The 22,606-nt window shown below is 49.8% G+C and overlaps 1 protein-coding gene across 4 annotated transcripts; it reads left to right on the top strand.

Moving 5' to 3' along the window:
- On the top strand, positions 1-22,141 carry LOC105496175 (CCM2 like scaffold protein). 4 transcript variants are annotated; one of them, XM_024797413.2, is made up of 11 exons: positions 32-89; positions 3,566-3,708; positions 4,541-4,708; positions 7,776-7,859; positions 7,955-8,138; positions 8,744-9,204; positions 12,482-12,617; positions 15,751-15,814; positions 18,923-19,052; positions 19,627-19,765; positions 20,925-22,141. In XM_024797413.2, exons 2-11 carry the CDS (start codon positions 3,703-3,705, stop codon positions 21,245-21,247), a joined length of 1,695 nt encoding a protein of 564 aa, XP_024653181.1. In that variant the 5' UTR covers positions 32-89; positions 3,566-3,702; the 3' UTR covers positions 21,248-22,141. The 4 variants fall into 4 exon arrangements, with proteins under 4 accessions (XP_024653179.1, XP_024653178.1, XP_024653182.2 ...); XM_024797411.2 differs by lacking the exon at positions 3,566-3,708 and having other exon boundaries at positions 1-89; positions 7,958-8,138; XM_024797410.2 differs by lacking the exon at positions 3,566-3,708 and having other exon boundaries at positions 1-89.
- The last annotated feature ends 465 nt before the right edge of the window (positions 22,142-22,606 follow it).

The following is a 22,606-nucleotide window of genomic DNA, read 5'->3' as shown; positions in this document are numbered from 1 at the left end:
GGTTGGGGGGGTGGAGGGGATGGCCAGGAGGGTGGCAGAAGTAGACGGGACATTTCACCATGGAATATGAAGTCAAGAAAGGGAAGAAGGTAGGTAGGAGGTTGGGAGGGAGGCAGGGAATGTCCCCAAAGCTGGGGAAGGGGGCAACCTGGGGCAGGGTGGGGGGTCAGTAGCAAGGGGCATAAGTGGGGTCTTTCTTCTCATTTGGAAGTAACTTCCTTCCCACTCTTGGGCAGCCAGACATCCAGGCTCTCAACTCCCTGTTTCTCCACTCTCAGTGGCCTCTGGCATCCCTAACACGGACAGACAGGGATCTTCCCAGGAAACCTGGCCAGACAGACTTAGTTTGGGAGATTCTCCACACCTGCTTCCCTGCTGTTCCTGGTGGCTCTCTCCTGCAGCCTCTCAGACAGAGGGACAGACAGACACCCAGCAGATCCATTCTCCCGCTCGCCACTGCCCCAGACAGAAGGACCCAGTCAGGACAATTCTCATAGGAGGTTGCCTACCCAGGCTTGAGTCTCCCACCTGCTCCCCTGCCCCTCCCCACCTTTCTACAAGGGCCTATGTGTAAGGCGTCAGCCAGAAGCCATTCCCCCACCCCCAGACCCTCACCGCTTCTGACTCTGAAGTTTTCTGGTATGCTTCTCTGGGTGTCTCACCTGGTTGTCTTTGGAGTTCAGGGAGCTACTCTGATTTTAACTTCCATCTTACCCCCATTTCCATCCTCCCCTCTACCCTACCCCCACCAGAAACATGGGTCCAGGCTGTTCTAAAAGGTGCCCACATGAATCACACAGGGCTCAGAAGGGAGCCAAGACATACATGCATGTTTTCTCTTAGTTTGTTCTTTTAATAGGTATTTATTGAATGCCTATTATGCACCAGGCATTTCATTTCTTTTGTTAAAGCAATGAATAAATTAATGCAAAATTGCATAGAAGGGCCGGGTGCAGTGGCTCATGCCTGTAATTCTAGCACTTTGGGAGGCCGAGGCGGGAGATCACCTGAGGTCAGGGGTTTGAGACCAGCCAGGCCAATGGCGAAACCCCGTCTCTACTAAAAATACAAAAACTAGCTGGGCGTGGTGGTGCATGCCTGTAATCCCAGCTACTCAGGAAGCTGAGGCTTGAACCCAGGAGGCAAAGGTTGCAGTGAGCCAAGATCATGCCACCGCACTCCAGCCTCGGTGACAGAGTAAGACTCTGTCTAAAAAAAAAAAAAAAAATTCATAGAAGGTCCCATGCTCAGTGCTGGAGGACAGAATATTAGGGTACCAAGCCCTAGAATGATCAGTTTGAGTCGAGAGCTGACGGGTGGAAGGAAAGGGGGTAGGGAAGAACGTTTGAGGCAGAGGAACAGCATGTGCAAAAGCCTCACAGTGGGAAGGAATGTAGCAAGCCAGAAGGACTGAAAGAGGACTGTGTAGTGGGGGGCCAGGGGACAAGAGTGAGGCAGATGGGGCTGGACAGGTGGGCAGAGCTGAACCATTCAGGGCCACCAACAAAAATACCACCTCCCCACCCCTGACACACACACACACACGCAAGACAAAGTCCCAGCTCCATAGCTGGCATTCAAGATATGTTCATCTCATAATCTAGCCAGGGCAGACTGACTGTACACAGCTTCTCCAGGCTCACCCTCATCCAGCCTTTGAGGCATCCAGAATTTTGCACATGCTGTGCCCTCTGCTTGGCATGCGTTCTCCCAGATAGTTTCCTCTCATTCCTCAAAGTTTCTACATACCCCATCCTGGCTGCATGATATTGGTTCTAACATAAGCTGAGTACCCATAAGAATCACCTGAGGACTCATTAAAACACAGATCACTGGTCTTACCCCCAGTTTCTGGGCCAATAGGCCTGGGATGGGGTTCAAGAAATTGCATTTCTGGCCAGGCACAGTGACTCATGCCTGTAATGGCAACACTTTGGGAGGCTGAGGCAGGAGGATTGCATGAGCCTAGGAGTTCAAGACCAGACTGGGCAACATAGTAAGATCCCATCTCTTTAAAAATATATATATATATTAGCTAGGTGTGGTGGTGGTGCATGTCTGTGGTCCCAGCTACTGTGAGGCAGAGGTGGGAGGATCGCTGAGTCAGAAAGAATTTGCAATTCTAATAACCTACAGGTTATGCTTACGGTTGTGGGGCCACACTTTGAGAACCACTGGTTTAGATCCTGGCTACTCAAAGCGTGGTGCACAGACCAGTAGTATCAGCACCAGATGGGAGCTTGGTAGAAATGCAGTCTCAGGCTCCAACCCAACCCTACTGAATCAAAACTCCAGGGTACATAAAGTTGGAAACTCACTAGTCTAGGTCATTTATCACAAGCCCTGGAGGTACGGATAGGGACCAGGTCTCCACTGAATCCTCAGCACCCAGCACAGAGTCCAGCCATACAGGTGTGAATACATGTTTACTGAATGAATGAGTAAATGAACAGATGTATTTGTGGACTTGTGTTCTGTTTACCTGAAAAGAATGTGAGCTCTTTGAGGGCAGGGTGGTTGTCTTACTCATATTTGCCTCATTACAAGAGTTAAGTAATCACAGCATACATTCACTCGGTGGTTTTCAGCTGAGCTGCATTTTGAAATTACCTAAGAAAGCTTTAAAAATCTTAATGGACTGAGCTCATTAACCCCAATGGCTCACACCTGTAATCCCTTGGCCTCTGGGAGGCCAAGGCAGAAGAATCGTTTGAGCTCAGGAGTTCAAGACCAGCCTAGGCAACACAGTGAGACCTCATCTCTACTAAAAATTTAAAAAATTATCAGGGCATGGTAGCACACACCTGTAGTCCCAACTACTTGGAAGGCTGAGGCAGACGGATCTCTTGAACCTAAGAGATCAAGGATGCGGTGAGCTATGATTCTGCCACTGCACTCCAACCTGGGCAACAGAGCAACACCCTATCTCAAAAAAATTAAAAAATTAAAAATTTTATGCCTGCGTCTCAGTCCCAGAATTTCTGATTCAGTTGGTCGGGAGTGTAACCTGGACATCTGAAGTTTTAGAAGGTCCCCGGGTAGTTTGTGTGTGTGTTGGGGGCGGGGGGAGGTTATTTGTTTTGTTTTTTTTTGACAAGGTCTTACTCTGTCACCCAAGCTGGAGTGCGGTGTTGCAATTGCAGCTCACAGCAGCCTTGACCTCCCAGGCTCAGGTGATCCTCCCACCTTAGCCTCCCAAGTAGCTGGGATTACAGGTGCATACCACCACACCCGGCTAATTTTTTTGGTATATTTTTTGCAGAAACAGTTTCACCATGTTGCCAAGGCTGGTCTCGAACTCCTGGGCTCCAGCTATCCTCCCGCCTCAGCCTCCCAAAGTGCTAGGATTACAGGTGTGAGCCACCGCACCTGGCCTTCCCCAGGTAGTTCTAAAGGATAGCCAGGGCTGGGAGCGACTGCTCTAAAGTGCAGTCTCACACTTGAGCATGCATCAGAATCACCCGGCGGGCTTGTTAAACCCTAATTGCTGGGCCCTGCTCCCAGAGTTTCTAATTTAGTGGGTCTGGGATGGGGCCCGATAATCTGCATTTCTCTCAATTCCTAGGTGGTGCTGCTGTTCCAGGAATCTCATGTTGAGAAATGCTGTTCTAGATGGAACTCAAGTTTTCTTTTGAGATTCAGGCGGCTGGTCTGGGTTGAGTCCCAGAATTTGCACCTTTAACCTTGATCCAGGCCATTTTTATGCAGGTGCCCCTGGATTCTACTTAAATGTACTTATTAGTAATTTCTAACTTTTAGGAAAGCACAGAGAATAGTCTCAGAAATAGCAATGCACCCACCACCACTCCACCACATTGAATCCTAACATATATTATATTTATATATATACCTATATTATACATATGTTATATATTTATATATTTTATATATATTATACATATATATATATAGAGAGAGATGGAGTCTTGTTCTGTTGCCCAGGCTGGAGTGCAGTGGCTCGATCTTGACTCACTGCAACCTCTGCCTCTGCCTCCTGGGTTCAAGTGATTCTCCTGCCTCAGCCTCCTGAGTAGCTGGGATTACAGGCTCCTGGCACAATGCCCAACTAATTTTTGTATTTTTAGTAGAGACAGGGTTTCACCATGTTGGCCAGGCTGGTCTCCAACTCCTGACCTCAAGTGATCCGCCTGCCTCAGCGTCCAAAGTACTGGGATTACTGGTGTGAGCCACCATGCCCAGTCTTGAATCCTAATATTTTTCTGTATTTGCCCCAGCCTAGACTCATTCCTCAAACCTGTTTGGCAGGAGCTACACTCTCACCTCGGTGTTTAGAAAGAAGGTCGTTGGATCCAGAATGCCCACAGTGAACTATTGGTTCCACCACTACTAGCTGGTGACTTTATCAGTTAGTTTCTCTCTAGGGTTTAGTTTTTCCATCTGTAAAATGGGACTTACAGAGGTACCCCTTCTGCAGAGTTTTGGTGAGAATTAAATTAGGTAATGTAAGTAAAAGTGAGCATGGTAAGTGCTCAATAAAAGCAACCACTGTTATTACTCTCATTCCTCCTCTCCTCCCCAGGGCTTTGTATCCCCCATCCGAAGGCTGGTGTTCCCCAAGGCCGGGCGCCGTGCAGCCTGTAGGAGCAGCGTGAGCCGCCGGCCCCTACACTCGATGCCCCTTTATCCCCCTGACTACCTCATCGACCCCCAGATTCTGCTGTGTGACTACCTGGAGAAAGAGGTCAAGGTGCGTGCAGGATGAGAAGGGGTGGGAAAACCTTGGGGTGAGGAGACCTTCACTTCTCCTTGACACCGAGTTCTAAGCAGCCCTGTCTCACACAGGGGAAGTTGTGGCTCATGGGAAAGAGGCTTGGGTTCATGTCAGCCTTGCCCCTACCCTCAGCAAGTGACCTCCATCCGCTGAGCCTCCTTAGTGTTCCCATCTCAACATAGGACTCAAAACCTATCCCAGGGTAGAGTGGATGGGAGAGTGTTCTGTGCACGGAAAAGTCCTATCTTTTGTCAACCCACATAACAGAAAGGGAGACTCACTAAAAGAAAACGATGTTTACTCAGGAATAGGCATTGCAATGGGAATATGCGTGTCATAGTAAACTCTGTGTATACAGAAGGTAAAGGAAGGCAAAGGTTTTTAAAGGAAAAGTGAGGAGGATTACATAATTGTTTTGAGATAATTATCCCTGGCTGCAAGGATCAATAACAAGGATGGCACCATTTCCAAGTTGGACAAGCAGTTGCTGTCCTTGCAGGAATATGTGTGTGTGTGTGTAAGGTTGTGATGGTCTTTGTGCAAAGTGGTAGTTTTTACAGTCTTTTTCATAGATCTTGTTATCAGGTGTTCATGCACGAGAATCCTCCCTTCTATTTGTCAGGGCTTTTAACACAAGTGACTCCATTCTGATTGACAACTTTCACATTTCCCATGAGGTTTTACTGCGATGACCTTGCTGTTACTCGGACAGTGTCCAGATGAACAGCCAGGCACAAAGGACTTCCACCACTTAGGAGCTGTACTACTTCTTCTTCTTTTTTTTTTTTTTTTTTTTTTTTTGAGACAGAATCTCATTCTGTCACCCAGGCTGGAGTGCAGTGGCACGATCTTGGCTCATTGTAACCTCTGCCTCCCGGGCTCAAACGATTCTCCTGCCTCAGCCTCCCGAGTAGCTGTGACTACAGGCACTCACCACCACACCTGGCTAATTTTTTTGTATTTTTAATGGAGCTGGGGTTTCGCCATGTTGGTCAGGCTGGTCTCAAACTCCTGACCTCAGGTGATCTGCCCGCCCCCCCCCCCCCCCGGCCTCCCAAAGTGCTGGGATTACGGGTGTGAGCCACCGCACCTGGCATGAACACCATGAAGAGGCAATGATGGGTCTTCATTTAGCCTAAGAGGATTGATATGGGGGTAGGGTTGTCCGAACTGGCGAACAACAAGCCACCTAGTAAAATCTGAATTTCAGATAAGCAATGAATACTTTCTTAGCATAATTATGTCCCAAATATTGCAAGGGACTAAAAATACTAAACAACTTAAAAATTATTGTTGATCAACAGTTGGGTGCGGTGGCTCATGCCTGTAATCTCAGCACTTTAGGAGGCCGAGGCGGGTGAATCATGAGGTCAGAAGTTCAAGACCAGCCTGGCCATCTTTTAGTAGAGATGGTGAAACCCGTCTCTACTAAAAATACAAAAAATTAGCTGGGTGTGGTAGTGGGCACCTGTAATCCCAGCTACTCGGGAGGCTGAGGCAGGAGAATCGCTTGAATCTGGGAGGCAGAGGTTGCAGTGAGCCGAGATCGCACCACTGCACTCCAGCCCAGGTGACAGTGCGAGACTCCACCTCAAAAAAAAAAAAAAAAATTGTTGATTTCAAGTTCAGATTTAAACTGGCATCCTATATTTTATCTGGTAAACCTATGTGGAGGGAAAAGCTAACAAATAAATCTGCTTAAAAATTGAGGACTGAAATTTGATACAGAATAAAAAGAAGAGAAAAGGTTTGATTGGTGCATTCACCTAGACGAACACAACTAAAAATAATTTTTTAACAGTTGGCCGGGCGTGGTGGCTCACACCTGTAATCCCAGCACTTTGGGAGGCCGAGGCAGGCGGATTACTTGAGGTCAGGAGTTTTGAGGCCAGCCTGGCTAACATGGTGAAACCCTGTCTCTACTAAAAATACAAAAATTATCTGGATATGGTGGTGTGCGCCTGTAATCCCAGCTACTCAGGAGGCTGAGGCAGGAGACTCGCTTGAACCCGGGAGGCAGCTTGCAGTGAACTGATATCTTGCCACTGCACCCCAGCTGAGTGACAGTGAAACTCTGTCTCAAAAAAAAAAAAAAAAGTTAATGATTGGCTGGGCGCAGTGGCTCATGCCTGTAATTCCAGCACTTTGGGAGGCCGAGGTGGGCGGATCACAAGGTCAGGAGATCGAGATCATCCTGGCTAACACGGTGAAACCCTGACTCTACTAAAAATAGAAAAATTAGCCGGGCGTGATGGCGGGCGCCTGTAGTCCCAGCTACTGGGGAGGCTGAGTCAGGAGAAGGGCGTGAACCCGGGAGGCGGAGCTTGCAGTAAGCTCACGCCACTGCACTCCAGCCTGGGCCACAGAACCAGACTCCGTCTCAAAAAAAAAAAAAAAAAAAAAAAAAGTTTATTATATTGAATAACATCTAAGTGCTAACAGGATATAAGAGTAAAGGAAAAATTTATTGATTTATTTTTTCCTGACAAAATGATATACTAATTCGATCCAACATTCTTTGCTTTCCATTTGACTTCTGCAACAAGATCATAAGGAAGGCAAGTGATTCATAATTCATTTGACAGTGATGCTTGGGGTAGAGAGAGCCACTCAGGCCAGAGGAAATTTACAGATGGTCAGTTCTTTCAAGCTATTATAACAACTTTTGCTTCCCTATGGAATCTGATAGCTAGATGACTATGTGTTAAGGCAATATAAGCCAGCAGTTGAGAGTGTGGGTTCCGGCATGTGGATCCCAGTTTGATCCTCTCTAGCTACCTAATCCTGGGCAAGTTGTTTAGTTAGCCACACCCTGCCTTGGTTTTTGTCATCCTTAAAGCAAGGGTGAAGGAGTGAATATATAGACAGCGCTCAGAACTGTGCCTGGCTTCTATTATGGGCTCAGTAAAAGTTATTATCAGGTTATATTAATTCATGTATTTCTATCTCAATCTATCCGCACTGCATCAATGAGAAGGCCAGGGTTCTTCAAGGTTTCAGGGTGACCTCTCTGTGTCCCTCTCTCACCACGATTTCCATACAGTTCCTGGGCCACCTTACCTGGGTGACTTCCTCACTGAACCCCTCCAGTCGGGACGAGCTCCTGCAGCTGCTAGACACCGCCAGGGTGAGACTCTGGGGAGGAAGGAGGGCAGGATCTCGTCCCCTTCTCCCTCTTCTACCTGCGGACCCCGGGAACTCGAAATCTGCCCCTCCCTGCAGCAGCTGAAGGAGCTGCCGCTGAAGACCACGGCGGAGCAGGACAGCATCCTGAGCCTGTCTGCCCGCTGCCTGCTGCTCACCTGGCGCGACAACGAAGAGCTCATCCTGCGAATTCCTACGCACGAGATCGCCGCGGCCTCCTACCTGCAGGACGATGCGCTGCACCTGCTAGTGCTCAAGACTGGTGCGGCAGGCGGGGGCGGGGGCGGGGCAGGGACAGGAAGTGTGCGTGTAGAGGAGAGGGACCTGCGGCGGGGGCGGAGGAGATGGAAAAGGCCTGACCATTCTACCCTGAGACCAGGGGCAGGCCGAAGAGGCTCTAGGCAAGCAGACAGTGCCGGCTCTGAGGCTAGAGTGGACCCTCGGGCTGGGGGCGGGGCCTGAGTCCGGGGGCGGGGCTGAGGAGAGGCGGAAAGTCAGAATCCAAGGGGGCGGTCCCTGAAACCCAGGACTGGGTCTCCAGTTAAGGCCCCCTCTGGAGGGGACAGCCTGACCACCACCCTCTGCTCAGAGGGCAGCTCTGAGCCCAGGGGCGCGGGCGGCGTGGGGAGCGTGGAAGCCACCCGGCCACACCACCCAGAGGCCAGGGGTGGAGACTGAGACCGGGGGCGGGCCCGAAAGTGTGGAAGCGGAATGGGCGGGGAACCGCCGCGCTACTTTAAAGCCGGGGGCGAGGCGGCGGTGGAACGCCAGAGCTGCGAGGTCAGGTCTACCAGCCGGCCTCAGAGGGGGGGGTGGGGGTCTCTGAGCCCGGATCCCCGCGGCTGACGGTTCCCCGGACTCTCCTAGGTCTGGGCGTGGACCCGGTGCCAGCCGGCGTGGACGCCAGCCCAGGCGGCGCAGGACGCGACCCCGGCCCGCCGGGCGCGGCGCCCGAGAAGCGGCGGGTGGGCACCGCGGAGCGGCGCCACACCATCTGCAGCCTGGACTGGCGGATGGGGTGGGGTGGGGGCACCGCGGAGGCCCGGGCCGGGGGAAGCGGTGGCGGCAGCCTGGAGCGCCAGCGCGTCGGGGCGCGGGCGTCGGGCAGCTGGGAGCGGCGGCAGACGTTCAGCGGCAGCTGGGAGCGGCGGCACGGAAGCGGCGGCGGCGGCGGTGCAGGCAAGCCGGGCGGCAGCTGGGAGCGGAGGCAGGCGGGCAGTGGCGGTGGCAGCTGGGAGAGGCGCCATCCCGGTCCCAACCCGCTCGACCCGCAGGACCCCAGCCCCGACGCCTACTGCAACCTGGTCATCCTGGCTGTAGCCAACAGGGTGAGCCCGAGGACAGCCCGCTCCCAATGCCCGGCTCGGGAACGCTGCTTTCTCCCCACCTTGCCCCCGCCCCACCCACCAGGTTCCTGGGGTCTGCCCCTGCCTTTTCCCTGCACCTACCTCACCTAATGGCTCCTAAACTCCGGACCTGGACACCTCCAGGGCATCTCCCCTTGACTCCTTCAATGGGACGAACTCTCAAAATGGCCAAAACAAACTAGATCTAACCTCCAGTCGTTCGTTCTCCAGCGTTGTCAGTGTTGGCCTCACCACAGTAACATTCACGAGGACACTAATCACCAGCTTGAATCGAGGGCCAGCTCCTGCCAGACACAGGGCTGCATCAACTCATTTAATTCTCACAGCAACCTCTGGAGGCAAATATTACAACTACTGTATCCCCATTCTATGGAGAAGGAAACTGAGATCCGTAGGTGGCAAGGTCACACAGGAAGCATGTGGTGGTTTTAAGGTTCAAATCCAGGAAATTCAGAGCCAGTACTCTTGGTAACTAAGACAGTCACCCAAGGCAGAAGCCTTCCTGCCATTCTTCCTTCTCCTTCCATCTTCCCCTCTTCCTCCCCCATCCTCTTCATTCACCCTTGCTTTTATTCATCCGAACATGTTTATTGAGTGCCAGCTCTGGGCGAGGCAATGGGCTAGGTGCTATGGATACAGACGTGAAAAAGACATCTGGTGTCCATCCTTAGGGAGCTCACAGTCGAGCAGACACCTTCAATTTCTGAGCATTATAAGCTTTTCCTCTGATCTTGGACCACCAGATCCCTCTGTATAAAAACAGTGGTGAATGAAACAGACATAGTTCCTATCTAGATGGTGAGGTAGATAATAACCAGTAAACTCAGACGCCACAGCTGTCTCTCTCCCCTTGAAACACTTCCTCACTTGGCTTCCAGCTCTCCACTTTCTCCAGGCTTTTCTCCTACCTAGCTGGTTCCTCCTCTTCTCCAGAAGTTGGAGTGCCTCAGATTATGTTCTTGATCCTCTTCCCTCCTCCATCTATCCGTCATCTACCCATTTCTAGGTGATCTGCATCTGAAGATCTAATGACTGTTTCAAACCCAACACATCCAAAGCTGAGCTCCAAACTCCTCCCCCAAACCCGCTACTCCCTTGATTTCCCTGTCACAATTGATAGCAGCTGTGTCCTTACATTGGTCAGGCCAAAACCTTGCAGTGGGCCTTGGCTGCCTCTAGTGCTCTCTATCTTTCTCACACACACCCGATATCCACTCTGTCGATAAATCCTGTTAGCTCTATTTTTCAAACATGACCAAGCCTGTAATCCCAGCACTTTGGGAGGCCAAGGTGGGTGGATCACCTGAGTTCAGGAGTTAATAAGGCCAGCCTGGCCAACATGGCGAAATCCCATCTCTACTAAAAATACAAAAATTAGCCAGGCTTAGTGGCCGGTGCCTTTAATCTCAGCTACTCAGAAAGCTGAGGCATGAGAATCGCTTGAACCTGGGAGGTAGATGTTGCAGTGAGCCAAGATCACACCACTGCACTCCAGCCTGAGCAGTAGAGCAAGACTCCATCACAAAACAAAACAAAAAAAACATCAAAATCCATTTACTTCTCCCCACCCTGCCCCTGTACCCACCCAGGTTCATGCCCTGTTTTCTCTCACCTGAATCTTGTGGTCACCCTCTGACTGGTTCAGCCCTCGATGACAGTCTCTTCCCCCACACAAAGTGGTCCCATTAACATGTAAGTCACATCATGTCCCTAACTCCACATCTTCCAGTGGCTTCCCATTTCACTCCAAGTAAAAGCTAACATCCTTACAATTGCTTACAAGGCCATTTGTACTCCAGCCACCATGCCCACTTCCTCTGTGGCTGGAAATAGGATTCCAGACAAAGCCAACAGTGTGCCCTGTTCATCCCACTGGACTGTGAGGGCTTTTGGGTACTGAAGCTGGCCCAGTGCCGGCCACACAATAGGACTAAGTTGGAATTTGTGAGGTGAGTAAATAAGTGTAATCCCAGCACTTTGGGAGGCCAAGGCAGGCAGATCACTAGAGTCCAGGAGTTCCGGACCAGCCTGGGCAACATGGCAAAACCCCATCTCTACTAAAAATACAAAAAATTATCTGGGTGTGATGGTGTGTGCCTGTCACGCAGCTACTCAGGAGGCTAAGGTGGGAGGATCACCTGAGTTCAGGAAGTTGAGGCTGCAGTGAGCCATCATTGTGCCACTGGGTGACCGGAGTGTGACTCTATCTCAAAAAAAAAAAAAGTTGCTTTCCAGGGTTGTCTGAGCATCTGGCTTCTTATCTGAGTCATCCTGGTTCCAAGGAGGATATAGGAGTTAGAGTGAAACAAAACTTGGGTGCTGGTACTAATGCCATGAACCTGCTGTGTGAGCCTAGGCAAGTCACTTAACCACTCTAAGTCTCAGCATCTTTGATTATAAAATAAGGATCCTCTTTGCCCTGTCCATTTTGTAGGTTTATGGTAAGGATCAGTCCTGGTTTAATTATTAGGACACACCCACTATCCCAAAATGCCTATCCTGAGTTACATTTTAATTTATTCTTTGGACTTTTTCATTTTTATTTTTTGTATCCAACCATCCATTAGCTTGGGCCTTTTTAGAGAGACAACCTAGAGAAAAACTTCATGAAGACAGTCTCTTCATCAATTACTGGCTTTCTATGTGTCTTGCTTAAGGCATAAAGAGGTAAATTCCTATTCAAATTTGCAGTCTCAAAAAAAGTTTTACCCAATAACTGAAACTCTTTCCTTCTATCAGAGACTGAATTTTATTTACCCTGCTTCAATTTTCACACTGAATGCTAGGAAGCTCATATCTAAATATGGCTTCCAGTGTTAGTAACTATATTGAGCCTAAAATTTTGATACATTTAATCATCCCTTCTCCTACTAGCTATTAGGAGAACTGGATTCTAATCCTGACTAATCACTTCCCCTCACTGGGCCTCAGTTTCCATACCTATACATTAAACTAAATTAGGACTTAGAAGGGCATCAGGAAGGCTGATGAATCCTCCAGAAATCTGGGGTACATTTTTCATGGCACAAGAGTTAGAGTTGTCACTGAATTCTATAAAGGGGTTCTAAGATCCAGAGAGTAGCCATAGAATTTTGATGGAAAAAGTCTCAAAAGCCAATTTAAAGGGCTCTATAGATGTGTATCTTTGTGCACATCTTCACACTGTGTTTTAGGAAGCAGGGGTAACATCTTGGTCGTTGGTGAGGACCTGAGCTCTCTATCCTCCTCCCTGGGCCAGGACGCTGCAGAGGAGTCCTGCGCACTCATCTGTCAGGTCTTCCAGATCATCTATGGGGACCAGAGTATTGAGTGTGTGGACCGGGCTGGCTACCACTACACATCCACGCCCGAACGGCCGTGGCTCTGCAGCCGCAGTGAGTACCAGAACTCCTGGCCTCCCCTCCTGTGAAACATCCCAAAAAGGCCAGGGGAGGGAAGATGTCCCAGGACTTGGGGTTGATGAAGGTCTTTAGGGTTCCTGATCTCTGCCATAATTACAGGTGAAATGTAATTGTAGGTGAAATGTCAATTTTTTTTTCTTTTCTTTTCTTTTTTTTTTTTGAGGTGGAGTCACTCTCTGTTGCCCAGGCTGGAGTATAGTAATGCAATCTCAGCTCACTGCAACCTCCACCTCCCCGGTTCAAGCAATTCTCTGCCTCAGCCTCCCGAGTAGCTGGGATTACAGGCGTGTGCCACCACGCTTGGCTTTTTTTTTTTTTTTTTTAGAGACAGGGTTTCACCATCTTGACCAGGTTGGTCTTGAAACCCCTGATCTCATGATCCACCCGCCTCAGCCTCCCAAAGTACTGGAATTATAGGCGTGAGCCACTGCACCCAGCCATCAGTTTTCATCATGATCTCAAACTTAGCTTCTTCAAAGATGTTTGGATTGCCAAATTCAGAACAAGCCCCCTAGAGTTGAACTCTTCTCTCCCCCTTTTGTTTTTGTGTCCCTGTATTGCAGAAACCTAAGCACATGTATCATCTGTTTACTGAGCTATTGATCCCACTAAGACCCTAAGGCCAAACAAAGATTTCCAGATGGGTCCTTGATACACTCAAGGACTAGAAGGAGAATGAGATCAACAGAGGCATGTGTTGAGCACCAGTTGTGTGCCAAGCACCATACCAATGTGCCATGTCCTCATAGCAACCTTGCCTGTCCTGAGACTGGGTACATCAGATACTCACAAAGTATTTTTTTGAAGGCATGAAAGAACTCTGTGAGGCCTTAGGATTACAGTTTGTTTGTTTGTTTGTTTGTTTTGAGATGGAGTCTCACTCTGTTACCCGGACTGGAGTGCAGTTGCGCAATCTTGGCTCACTGCAACCTCCACCTCCCAGGTTCAGGCGGTTCTCCTGCCACAGCCTCCTGAGTAGCCAGGATTACAGGCGTGTGCCACTATGCCCAGCTAATTTTTGTATTTTTAGTAGAGACGGGGTTTCACCATGTTAGTTGGCCAGTATGGTCTTGATCTCTTGACTTCGTGATCTGCCTGCCTCAGCCTCCCAAAGTTCTGGGATTACAGGCGTGAGCCACTGTGCCCAGTCAGGATTCCAGTTTTACAGATGAGGACATTAAGGCTCAGATTAGTTAATAAATTACTCAAGGTCACACAGCTGGTAAGTGGCAGAGTGAGGATTCAAACCCAGGTCTGTCTGATTCTGAAGCTTCTATCAGCAACAACCTCAGTCCCCATGCTGCCTTCAGGCCCGTGGGTGAATTCCCCCAGCCACTGTCTCCCGCAGCATGGTACCAGCAACAGAGTGCTGGTTCTTTTCTTCCGAAGACCCTTGCACCTGTGGGAGCTGTGCTTGTTGGGAAGCTGGGTTAGTTCAACTCTCACAAGGATGATGGGCAAATACATTAGATAATTCAACAAATATTTCAACAAATTCATTCATTTAGCAAATATTTATTGAACACCTAGTAGGTCAGATCCAGTGCTAATCCGTAGATTATCCTGGTGAGCAAAACCAGAGGTGGCCGTGTCTTCATGAAGTTTACTTAGTGGAGGCAGGCTGACAGTAATTAAATAAGTACACAAATAAACATATGACCACAGGCCGGGCAGGTGGCTCACGCCTGTAATCCCAGCACTTTGGGAGGCCAAGGCAGGTGAATCACCTGAAGTCAGGAGTTCGAGACTAACCTGGCCAACATGGTGAAAACCCGTCTCTACTAAAAATACAAAAATTAGCTGGGCATGGTGGCAGGTGCCTGTAATCCCAGCTACTCAGGAAGCTGAGGCAGGAGAGTCAACTGAACCTGGGAGGTGGAGGTTGTCGTGAGCAGAGATCGCGCCACTGCACTCCAGCCTGGGCGACAAGAGTGGAACTCTGTCTCAAAATAAATAAATAAATAACCACAGACTGTGCCGGGAGAACATATAATGAAGAACTGACCCCACCTGGAGGGTAAGGAAGCGACACTGAGTGATCAGAGATCAGAAAGGGTAGGGCTAATAACCAGCTAAATGAGAACAGGACTAGGAAGAGCGCAAGCTCTCCATACTTGGTGTTTCTTTGCTCTGAAGGTTTTCAGATTCTTCCCCTTCACAAATTTCTTTTCCTTCCTTCCTTCCTTCCTTCCTTCCCTGCTCCCCTGCCCTGCCCTCTCCCTCCCTCCCTCCCTCCCTCCCTCTCTCTCTCGCTCGCTCTTTCTTTCTCTTTCTTTCTTTCTTTCTTTCTTTCTTTCTTTCTTTCTTTCTTTCTTTCTTTCTTTCTTTCTTTCTTTCTTTCTTTCTTTCTTTTCTCTCTCTCTCTCTCTCTCTCTCTCTTTCTTTCTTTTCTCTCTCTCTCTCTCTCTCTCTCTCTCTCTCTCTCCTCCCTCTCCCTCTCCCTCTCTCCTTCTTTTCCTTTCATTTCCTTTCCTTTCTTCTCCTTTCCTTTCCTTTCTTTCCTTCTTTTCTCTTTCTTCCTTTCTTTCTTCCTTTTCCAGGTCTTGCTCTGTCACCCAGCCTGGACTGTAGTGGTACAATCATGGCTCTCTGCAGCCTTGACCTCCCAGGCCCAAGCAATCCTATGTCAGCCTCTCAAGTAACTGGGACCACAGGCGTGCACTACCACACCCAGCTAAATTTTTTGTTGTTGTAGAAATGGGGTCTCTCTATGTTGTCCAGGCTGGTCTTGAATTCTTGGGCTCAAGCAGTCCTCCTGCTTTGGCCTCCCAAAGTGCTGGGATTACAGGCGTGAGCCACAAATTTTTTTTTCTTTTTTCTTTTTTTTGTCTTGCCTGAAACACACAGTTTATAAAATATTCCCTCACATGTTTCCTCATCTGCTGTTCCCAAGGCCCCCTGTGAGGTAGGCAGGGGGTGGTATTGTCCCCATGTCGGGGAAGTTGAGGATCAGGAGAGGGGAGGGGAGTTCCCCAGGGTCTGCTGTGTGTTGGTGTCAGGGGCAGGACTAGACTTCAGGCTGAGACTGAGGGCGGGGCCTCAGGGAGCAGGGGATGCTGATCCCTGCTTTGCTGCCTCTCACACTCCCTCTGTCTGCTGGTCCTAGGTGAGAGCTGCCGCACAGATGGAACGTACGCCTATGATGCCGACTTCAGCTGTTGCAGCTCCTTGTGAGTATAGCCCCTGTCAAGGACTCCACCCTGCTCCCCTACCCCTGCGCAAACAGGGTCACTAGTCTAGAGAGGGTAGGAGAAGGTGACCCAACCTTGCTGAGACACTGGGCACTAACAGGGGGAGATAAACCGAGCTCCCTGACTCTGGAAACTCACAGCATCTAGGCCCCTGAGAGACCCACGAGACACCAGAACTCAGATGTGGGTCCACACAGGCCTGTGGTTCTCTCCCAGTCATCCAGGCACAGTGGCCTGCAGAAACCAAAATCATAGATAGCTACATGCCAAAAAAATCATTTTGGCTTAATTTTGGTTTCATGTAATAGAAAACTCCCAAAAAGAGTATCTTAAACAAGATAGAACTTTTTTTTTTCTTATCTTTGACATAAAATAGAGCAGCAATTCAACATTTCATGGTTGTTAGGAGTTCAGGCTTCTCTTTTCCTCCCCTACCCTCTTCAGGACTTGCAGCCATCCTTAAGGTCACCTCATGGACCAAGATGGTGGTTGTAGCGCCAGCCATCACAGTAGCATGCTAGGGGCCTCTTTAAAGAGTTCTGCCAGATTCCCACCTGATGACTTCTGCTTATATGTCATAGGCCAGAACTTTGTTACGTAGCCATCACTAGCTGCAAGCAAAGCTGGAAAATTTAGGATTAAAAATATATATATTTCAGGCTAGATGCAGTGGCTCACACCTGTAATCCCAACACTTTGGGAGGCTGAGGCAGGTGGATCGCTTGAGCCCAAGAGTTCCAAACCATCCTGGGCAACATGGCAAAACCCCGTCTCCACCAAAAATACAAAAATTAGCCAGGTATGGTGGCCCACACCTGTGGTCCCAGCTGCTTGGGAGGCTGAGGCAGGAGAATGGCGTGAACCCAGGAGGCGGAGCTTGCAGTGAGTTGAGATTGCGCCACTGCACTCCAGCCTGGGCGACAGAGCAAGACTCCATCTCAAAAATAAAATAAAATAAAATAAAATAAAATAAAATAAAATAAAATAAATAAATTCAGGCCAGTTGCGGTGGCTCACACCTGTAATCCCAACACTTTGGGAGGCCAAGGCAGGAGGATCACATGAGCCCACAAGTTTGAGACCAGCCTGGGCAACATAGGGAGACCCTGTCTCTATTTAAACAAACAAACAAACAAATAAATAAATAAATAAAATGTTAAACAATTCAGTTGGGAACATTACCCAAGGTTCTGTTTAGGATGAACAGCCATCCCAGTTTGCTCAGGAATGAAGGGCTCCCCGGGATATGGGATTTTCAGTGCTAAAACCAAGAAAGTCCTGGGTTACTGGTTGATCACCTAGTCATGTTACTAAGGGCTTCGGTTTGGCACGTAGCAGCCTCTGCCAGTGATGTATCCCTTACTGTGTTTTCCTTTTTAGTGGCAATAGATTTGCCTTCCTCATACTGTGTGCCCTTAGGCTAGTCTTTAAACAACCAGATATCTACTGGAGAGAGAAAATAATGATAATAGCGTTTGAACATTGAGCTTGCTATGTACTAAGTGCTGTTCTATAAAGCACTTTATTTTTTCATCAATATAGTAACATTACAGCAGTTACTGTTTATTGCTTGTAGCCCATAATTCTAAGTGTTCTACAAATACTCCTCTAATTCTCATAATGATACCAATTATTATTATCCCATTTTACAGATGGAAAAACTGAGAAATAGAGAAATTAAGTTTAGTTTTCCCAAGGTCAAGCACCTAGTAAGTTGTAGGTCTGGGATTTGAACAGAAGAAGGCTGGCTCCAGAGTCCAGTCCCTTAACCACAAAGCTACACTGCTTCTTTGTAGCTAATAATGGAGGATGGTTCTGGAACAATTTGGAGACAAGGAGGCAGGAGCCCAAGGTTGAATTTTTATTAAGCAATATTTCTTGAGTACCTTCTATGTGCCAGGCACTGTGCTGTATGCTGGGGATACAGATGGACACAAGACAGAGGGCAAAACCTGGGCCTGTCACATAGTAGGTGTTCAACAAATGAAGAAAACCAAGGTTCCTGCTCTTGTGAAGTTTACAGTCTAGCATGGGAGGCAATGAAATCACAATTTAACAGTAACAATCATTAATGATAGTAAGTACTAAAGGGAGGCTCAGGGTGCTATAAGAGAGGCTGAGGGGAACCCCAACTCAGCTGGAGAGTCAGGAGGGCCTCTCAGAGGTGATGGCACATGAATTGAGGCCTGGAGGATGAAAGGGGGAAGAGCGTTCCAGGTAGAGGGAAAAGCAAATGTAAGAATCCTGAGCTGACCAGGTGTGGTGGCTCACGCCTGTAATTCCAGAACTTTGGGTAGCTGAGGTGGGCAGATTGCTTGAGGTGAGGCATTTGAGAGCAGCCCGGACAACATGGTGAAACCCCGTCTCTACAAAAACTACAAAAATTGGCCGGGTGGCACATGCCTGTAGTCCCAGCTACTCAAGAGGCTGAGGCATGAAAATCACTTGAACCCGGGAGGCGGAGGCTGCAGTGAGCCGAGATCGCACCACTGTACTCCAGCCTCAGTGACAGAGCAAGAATCTGTCTCAAAAAAAAAAAAAAATTCTGAACAGGATAGAGCTTAGTGGGTTTGAGGAGCAGCAGGTGGCCACTGTGGCTGTGGCAAATGGTGTGAGGGAGAGACTGGTCAGAGAGGATGCTTGGGGGTACCTGGAAAGGCCATGCATGTCACAGGTAGGCCATGGACTGAGGGAGCACATTCGACAGAGGTTCTAACCCAACCTAGGGGAATTAGGGAACACTCTCCTGAGGAGATGACATTTAAGATCATGAGATAAGTACGAGTTCGCTGAGCAAAAGGGAGGGGAAAGGAGGCAATCCAGGCAGAGGGAACAACAGGTGCAAACACCTAGAGGTGAGGAGATAGTAGAGGAAGAAGGAGAAAGGGAGCAGGGGGGCACAGAGCACAGAGAGCAAAGGCAAAGGCAAGCACAGTGAGAGATGAGGCTTGAGAGGTGCCAGGGGCCAGGGTGTGCCAGGCCTTGGAGGCCAGCGTGCAGTCTAGGATGAGGCCTCCTACCTTCAGCCTGCCCGAGGGCGAGGAGCTGGAGGGAGACGAGTGAAGGCCCTTCTTCCTGTGCCTGCAGCAATGGCTCCCAGGACACCTTTGAAGCATGTTACAGCGGCACGTCCACACCTTCTTTTCACGGCTCCCACTGCAGCGGCAGCGACCACAGCGGTCTGGGCTTGGAGCAGTTACAGGATTACATGGTCACGGTGAGCTGGGGCTGGCGGTGGGAATGGCACAAGCAAAGTCCTGGAGGCTGGAGTAAACATTTTGGGAATTGCACATTGCCGTGGACATAACCTAAGTAGAAGACCTCAGAGGTCAGAGCAGGAGATGAGGTTAGGAGAGTAAACTGAGGCCAGCTTGTGAAAGGCCTTAACTAATGTCAGCTGGCATTAATTGAGTGCCTGCTGTGTACCAGGCACCATTCTAAGCACCTTTCATGCATTATTTCTTTTAATATTTTCAACAACACCAAGAGGAAAATGCCATCGTTATCCTCACTTTGCAGATGAGAAAGGCAAGCATCATGGAGGCTGTCAACTATCCAAGATCACAGAGCTGATTCAGCGAAGGGGTCAAGATTTGCACTCAGCAGCTTGAGTCCACATCCTATTCTTAGATACAACCTAAGGGATCTAGATGTCCTCTGAGTAGCCCATGGGAAGGTTTTCAGAGGAGAGCTGGGCCAAACATGCCCTTAGGGAAGGCTCTGGGCCTTTCAGGCAGAGGTTGGGTGGGGCTGCTCCCTGGGATTGATCTTGAATGGTGTCCCTCACATAGTTGCGGAGTAAGCTGGGGCCCCTCGAGATCCAGCAATTTGCACTGCTGCTGCGGGAGTACCGGCTGGGGCTGCCCATCCAGGACTATTGCACAGGCCTGCTGAAGCTCTATGGAGACCGGCGCAAGTTCCTCCTCCTCGGTGAGCGCCCCCTGCACCCCCAGAGGTCAGCTAGGGCCCCTGCTTGGTCCTTGCCATCCCAGTCAGGCACCTGGGTGTGAATGTTTTCTCCTTATCCTTCAGCCTCTGATGAAACCCAGATCATGAGATTCGCAGGGCAGATGAGGAGCTCAAGGTGCAGAGTAGGGAAAGGACTTGTCAGTGCTGGGAGACACTGTTGACAAGAAGAACTAAGCAGTGGTGTGGCCATTTCGTCTGCACAGCAAAGCTGGGAGAGGGACTGATTCTTCCCCATCTTACCCCACGCAGAAGCTGAGGCTCAGAAAGGCTAAAGAACATGTCCAAGGTCACACAGCTAGTAAGGAGGGCTAATCATAGGAGGAATAGTACGAATAAGCTGACATGTGCTTGGCAGTTACCATATGCCAAGCATCATCTCATTGAATGCCCCCAGTTCTGAGAAGTAGATACTATTATTGGTCCCCATTTTGCAGGTGAGGAAACTGAGACTCAGAGTAACAAAGTAAAGGACTGAGGTCACATAGCTAGTAAGTAGGAATGGAAATAAAACAAACTGTTTACAGGGTGCTCAGTATGTGCTGAGTACCTTGTTATTTAATCCTCACATCCCTACCCAGAGAACAGGTGCAATTATCTCAGTTTTACAGGTCAGGAAAATGAGGTTCAACATAATTAATCAATGGGAATGTAATGATGGTACTAATAATAACAACAAAAATAGGCCTGGCAAGGTGGCTCACACCTGTAATCCCAGCACTTTGGGAGGCTGAAGCTGGCGGATCACTTGAGGTCAGGAGTTCAAGACCAGCCTGGCCAACATGAAACCCTGTCTCTACTAAAAATACAAAAATTAGCAGGGCGTGGTGGTGTGCGCCTGTAATCCCAGCTACTTGGGAGGCTGAGGCATGAGAATCGCTGAACCCAGGAGGCGGAGGCTATAATAATAATAAAAGTACAGTAATGTAGTATGTAGTGAGCATTCACTGTGTGCTAAGTGCTGTGCTGTTATTCGCTGGCTCAGAGTTAAGGACCTTGGGCAAGGCCACACAGCCAGTGAGTGACAGCAGGGATTTGCACCCTGATCTGCAGAGAGGACGCTTCACCTGTGGGAGGGAAAGGGGCCGTGCCCTGAGGACTCACCACATCCCTCGGCTCACAGGGATGCGGCCCTTCATCCCGGACCAGGACATCGGCTACTTCGAGGGCTTCCTGGAGGGCGTGGGCATCCGCGAGGGCGGCATCCTCACTGACAGCTTCGGCCGCATCAAGCGCAGCATGAGCTCCACGTCGGCCTCTGCGGTGCGCAGCTACGATGGCGCGGCGCAGCGGCCCGAGGCACAGGCCTTCCACCGGCTGCTGGCTGACATCACACACGACATCGAGGCGCTGGCCCCCGATGACGACGATAACGACGACGATGAGGAGGATGAGCCCCGGGGCTCCAGGGGCGGGAGTGACGCTGCCGAAGACAACTACCTGTAGCCACCGCCCCTGCGGACGGTGTGGCCCCGCAGCCCACCTCCGAGTCTCAGCTTTGCCTGGGCGACCCTATCCCCGGGGGAGACCCTGTCCCCAGGGCCCGCTCATCACACCTGGCGGGGGCGGGGGCGTCTTCACTCCAGGGTCTCGCTCCCTGCCTTTGGGGCCCGGGACCCTGCAGTACCGAGAGTGTCCTGCAGCGGGTGAGCGAAGCCGGGCCCTAAAGACCGGGGCAGTCACCCGGGGCTCCCGTGCCGCTCTGCCAGGCTGGGGCTGGGCAGCGATCCTGCTTTGTCCCAGAAGCCCAGAGGGGTCGGCCCCAGAACACCTCCTCTCCGGGACGCCGCAGCTTTCTGGAGGCTGAGGAAGGCATGAAGAGTGGGCTCCACCTGCTGGCAGACTGAGAAAAGAATTTCCAGAATTGGATCCTATTTTACAGATCGGAAAACTATGGTTCAAAAAGAGGGGAAAGGGCTTGAGGGAATCTCCTGATTCTCCTTATATGACCTCAAACTGACCATACTAAATAGTATAGAAGGTCTTCTTAAGGCTCTAAATGTCAGGGTCTCCCATCCCCCTGATGCCTGACTTGTACAGTCAGTGTGGAGTAGAGGGTTTCCTCCACCCAGGGTTGACTCGGGGGCGATCTGGGTCCCATTCTGGCCTCAAGACCCCAAACAAGGTGTTCGTTCAACTCTTGGATTTGGAGCCAGGCCGACCTGGAGCCTCTGTCTGGTTAGTGTCATAACCTCTGTATGCTCCCGTTTCCCCATCTGTCCAGTGAGCTCAGCCCCCATCCACCTAATAGGGTGGCCATAGGGATTACTGAGGGTTAAGACCTTAGAGCTGAGTCTAGCACATGATAAGTGCCCAATAAATATTCCTTTCCACATCAAACATTTTCTGATTCAGTTTACCTTTCTTGCCTGGTAATAAGCAAAAGATGCCTGGGTGCATCTTACTGCAACTGAGGTGGGGGTGAGCTATTCAGAAGACCCTCAGGGGAGCTCACTGTTTGGGAGGAAGAAACAATATTTGTCCCCGTGCAGCCTTGTTACAGCCTAGCTCTGTGCTCAAGTCCCAAACCAGAAATAGCCAAGACTCCATAGGCAGCCATCTGGGAGTCTGGGGTAGCCAAAGAAATATGAAGGCAAAGTTGGAGAGGTAGAGAAGTCAGGATGAGGACAGCATTCAGCACAGCCTGAGTAAAGGCTGGAAAGCTAAAAGGAATGAGTCCTGAGAGGAGACCAGAGACCCACACAGGAGAGCCAAAATGTGTTTGTAAAACCTTGCAAAGGCTTCCATGGCCAGACACATTGTACACACCATAAAATAGGTACTGTTAGCAATTTTCAAAAAATA

Source organism: Macaca nemestrina, chromosome 15 (assembly GCF_043159975.1).
Source record: "Macaca nemestrina isolate mMacNem1 chromosome 15, mMacNem.hap1, whole genome shotgun sequence".
NCBI classification, from domain to species: Eukaryota; Metazoa; Chordata; class Mammalia; order Primates; family Cercopithecidae; genus Macaca; species Macaca nemestrina.
The sequence above is the reverse complement of the archived record's forward strand: the minus strand, read 5'-3'. Positions and strand labels throughout refer to the sequence as shown.

Coding starts and splice junctions, on each gene's coding strand:
- LOC105496175 (XM_024797410.2), top strand. CDS start 60: ATGGAATATGAAGTCAAGAAAGGGAAGAAG. Junction 90..4,540: donor AAGTCAAGAAAGGGAAGAAG/GTAGGTAGGAGG, acceptor TCTCCTCCCCAG/GGCTTTGTATCCCCCATCCG. Junction 9,205..12,481: donor TCCTGGCTGTAGCCAACAGG/GTGAGCCCGAGG, acceptor TCCCTGGGCCAG/GACGCTGCAGAGGAGTCCTG.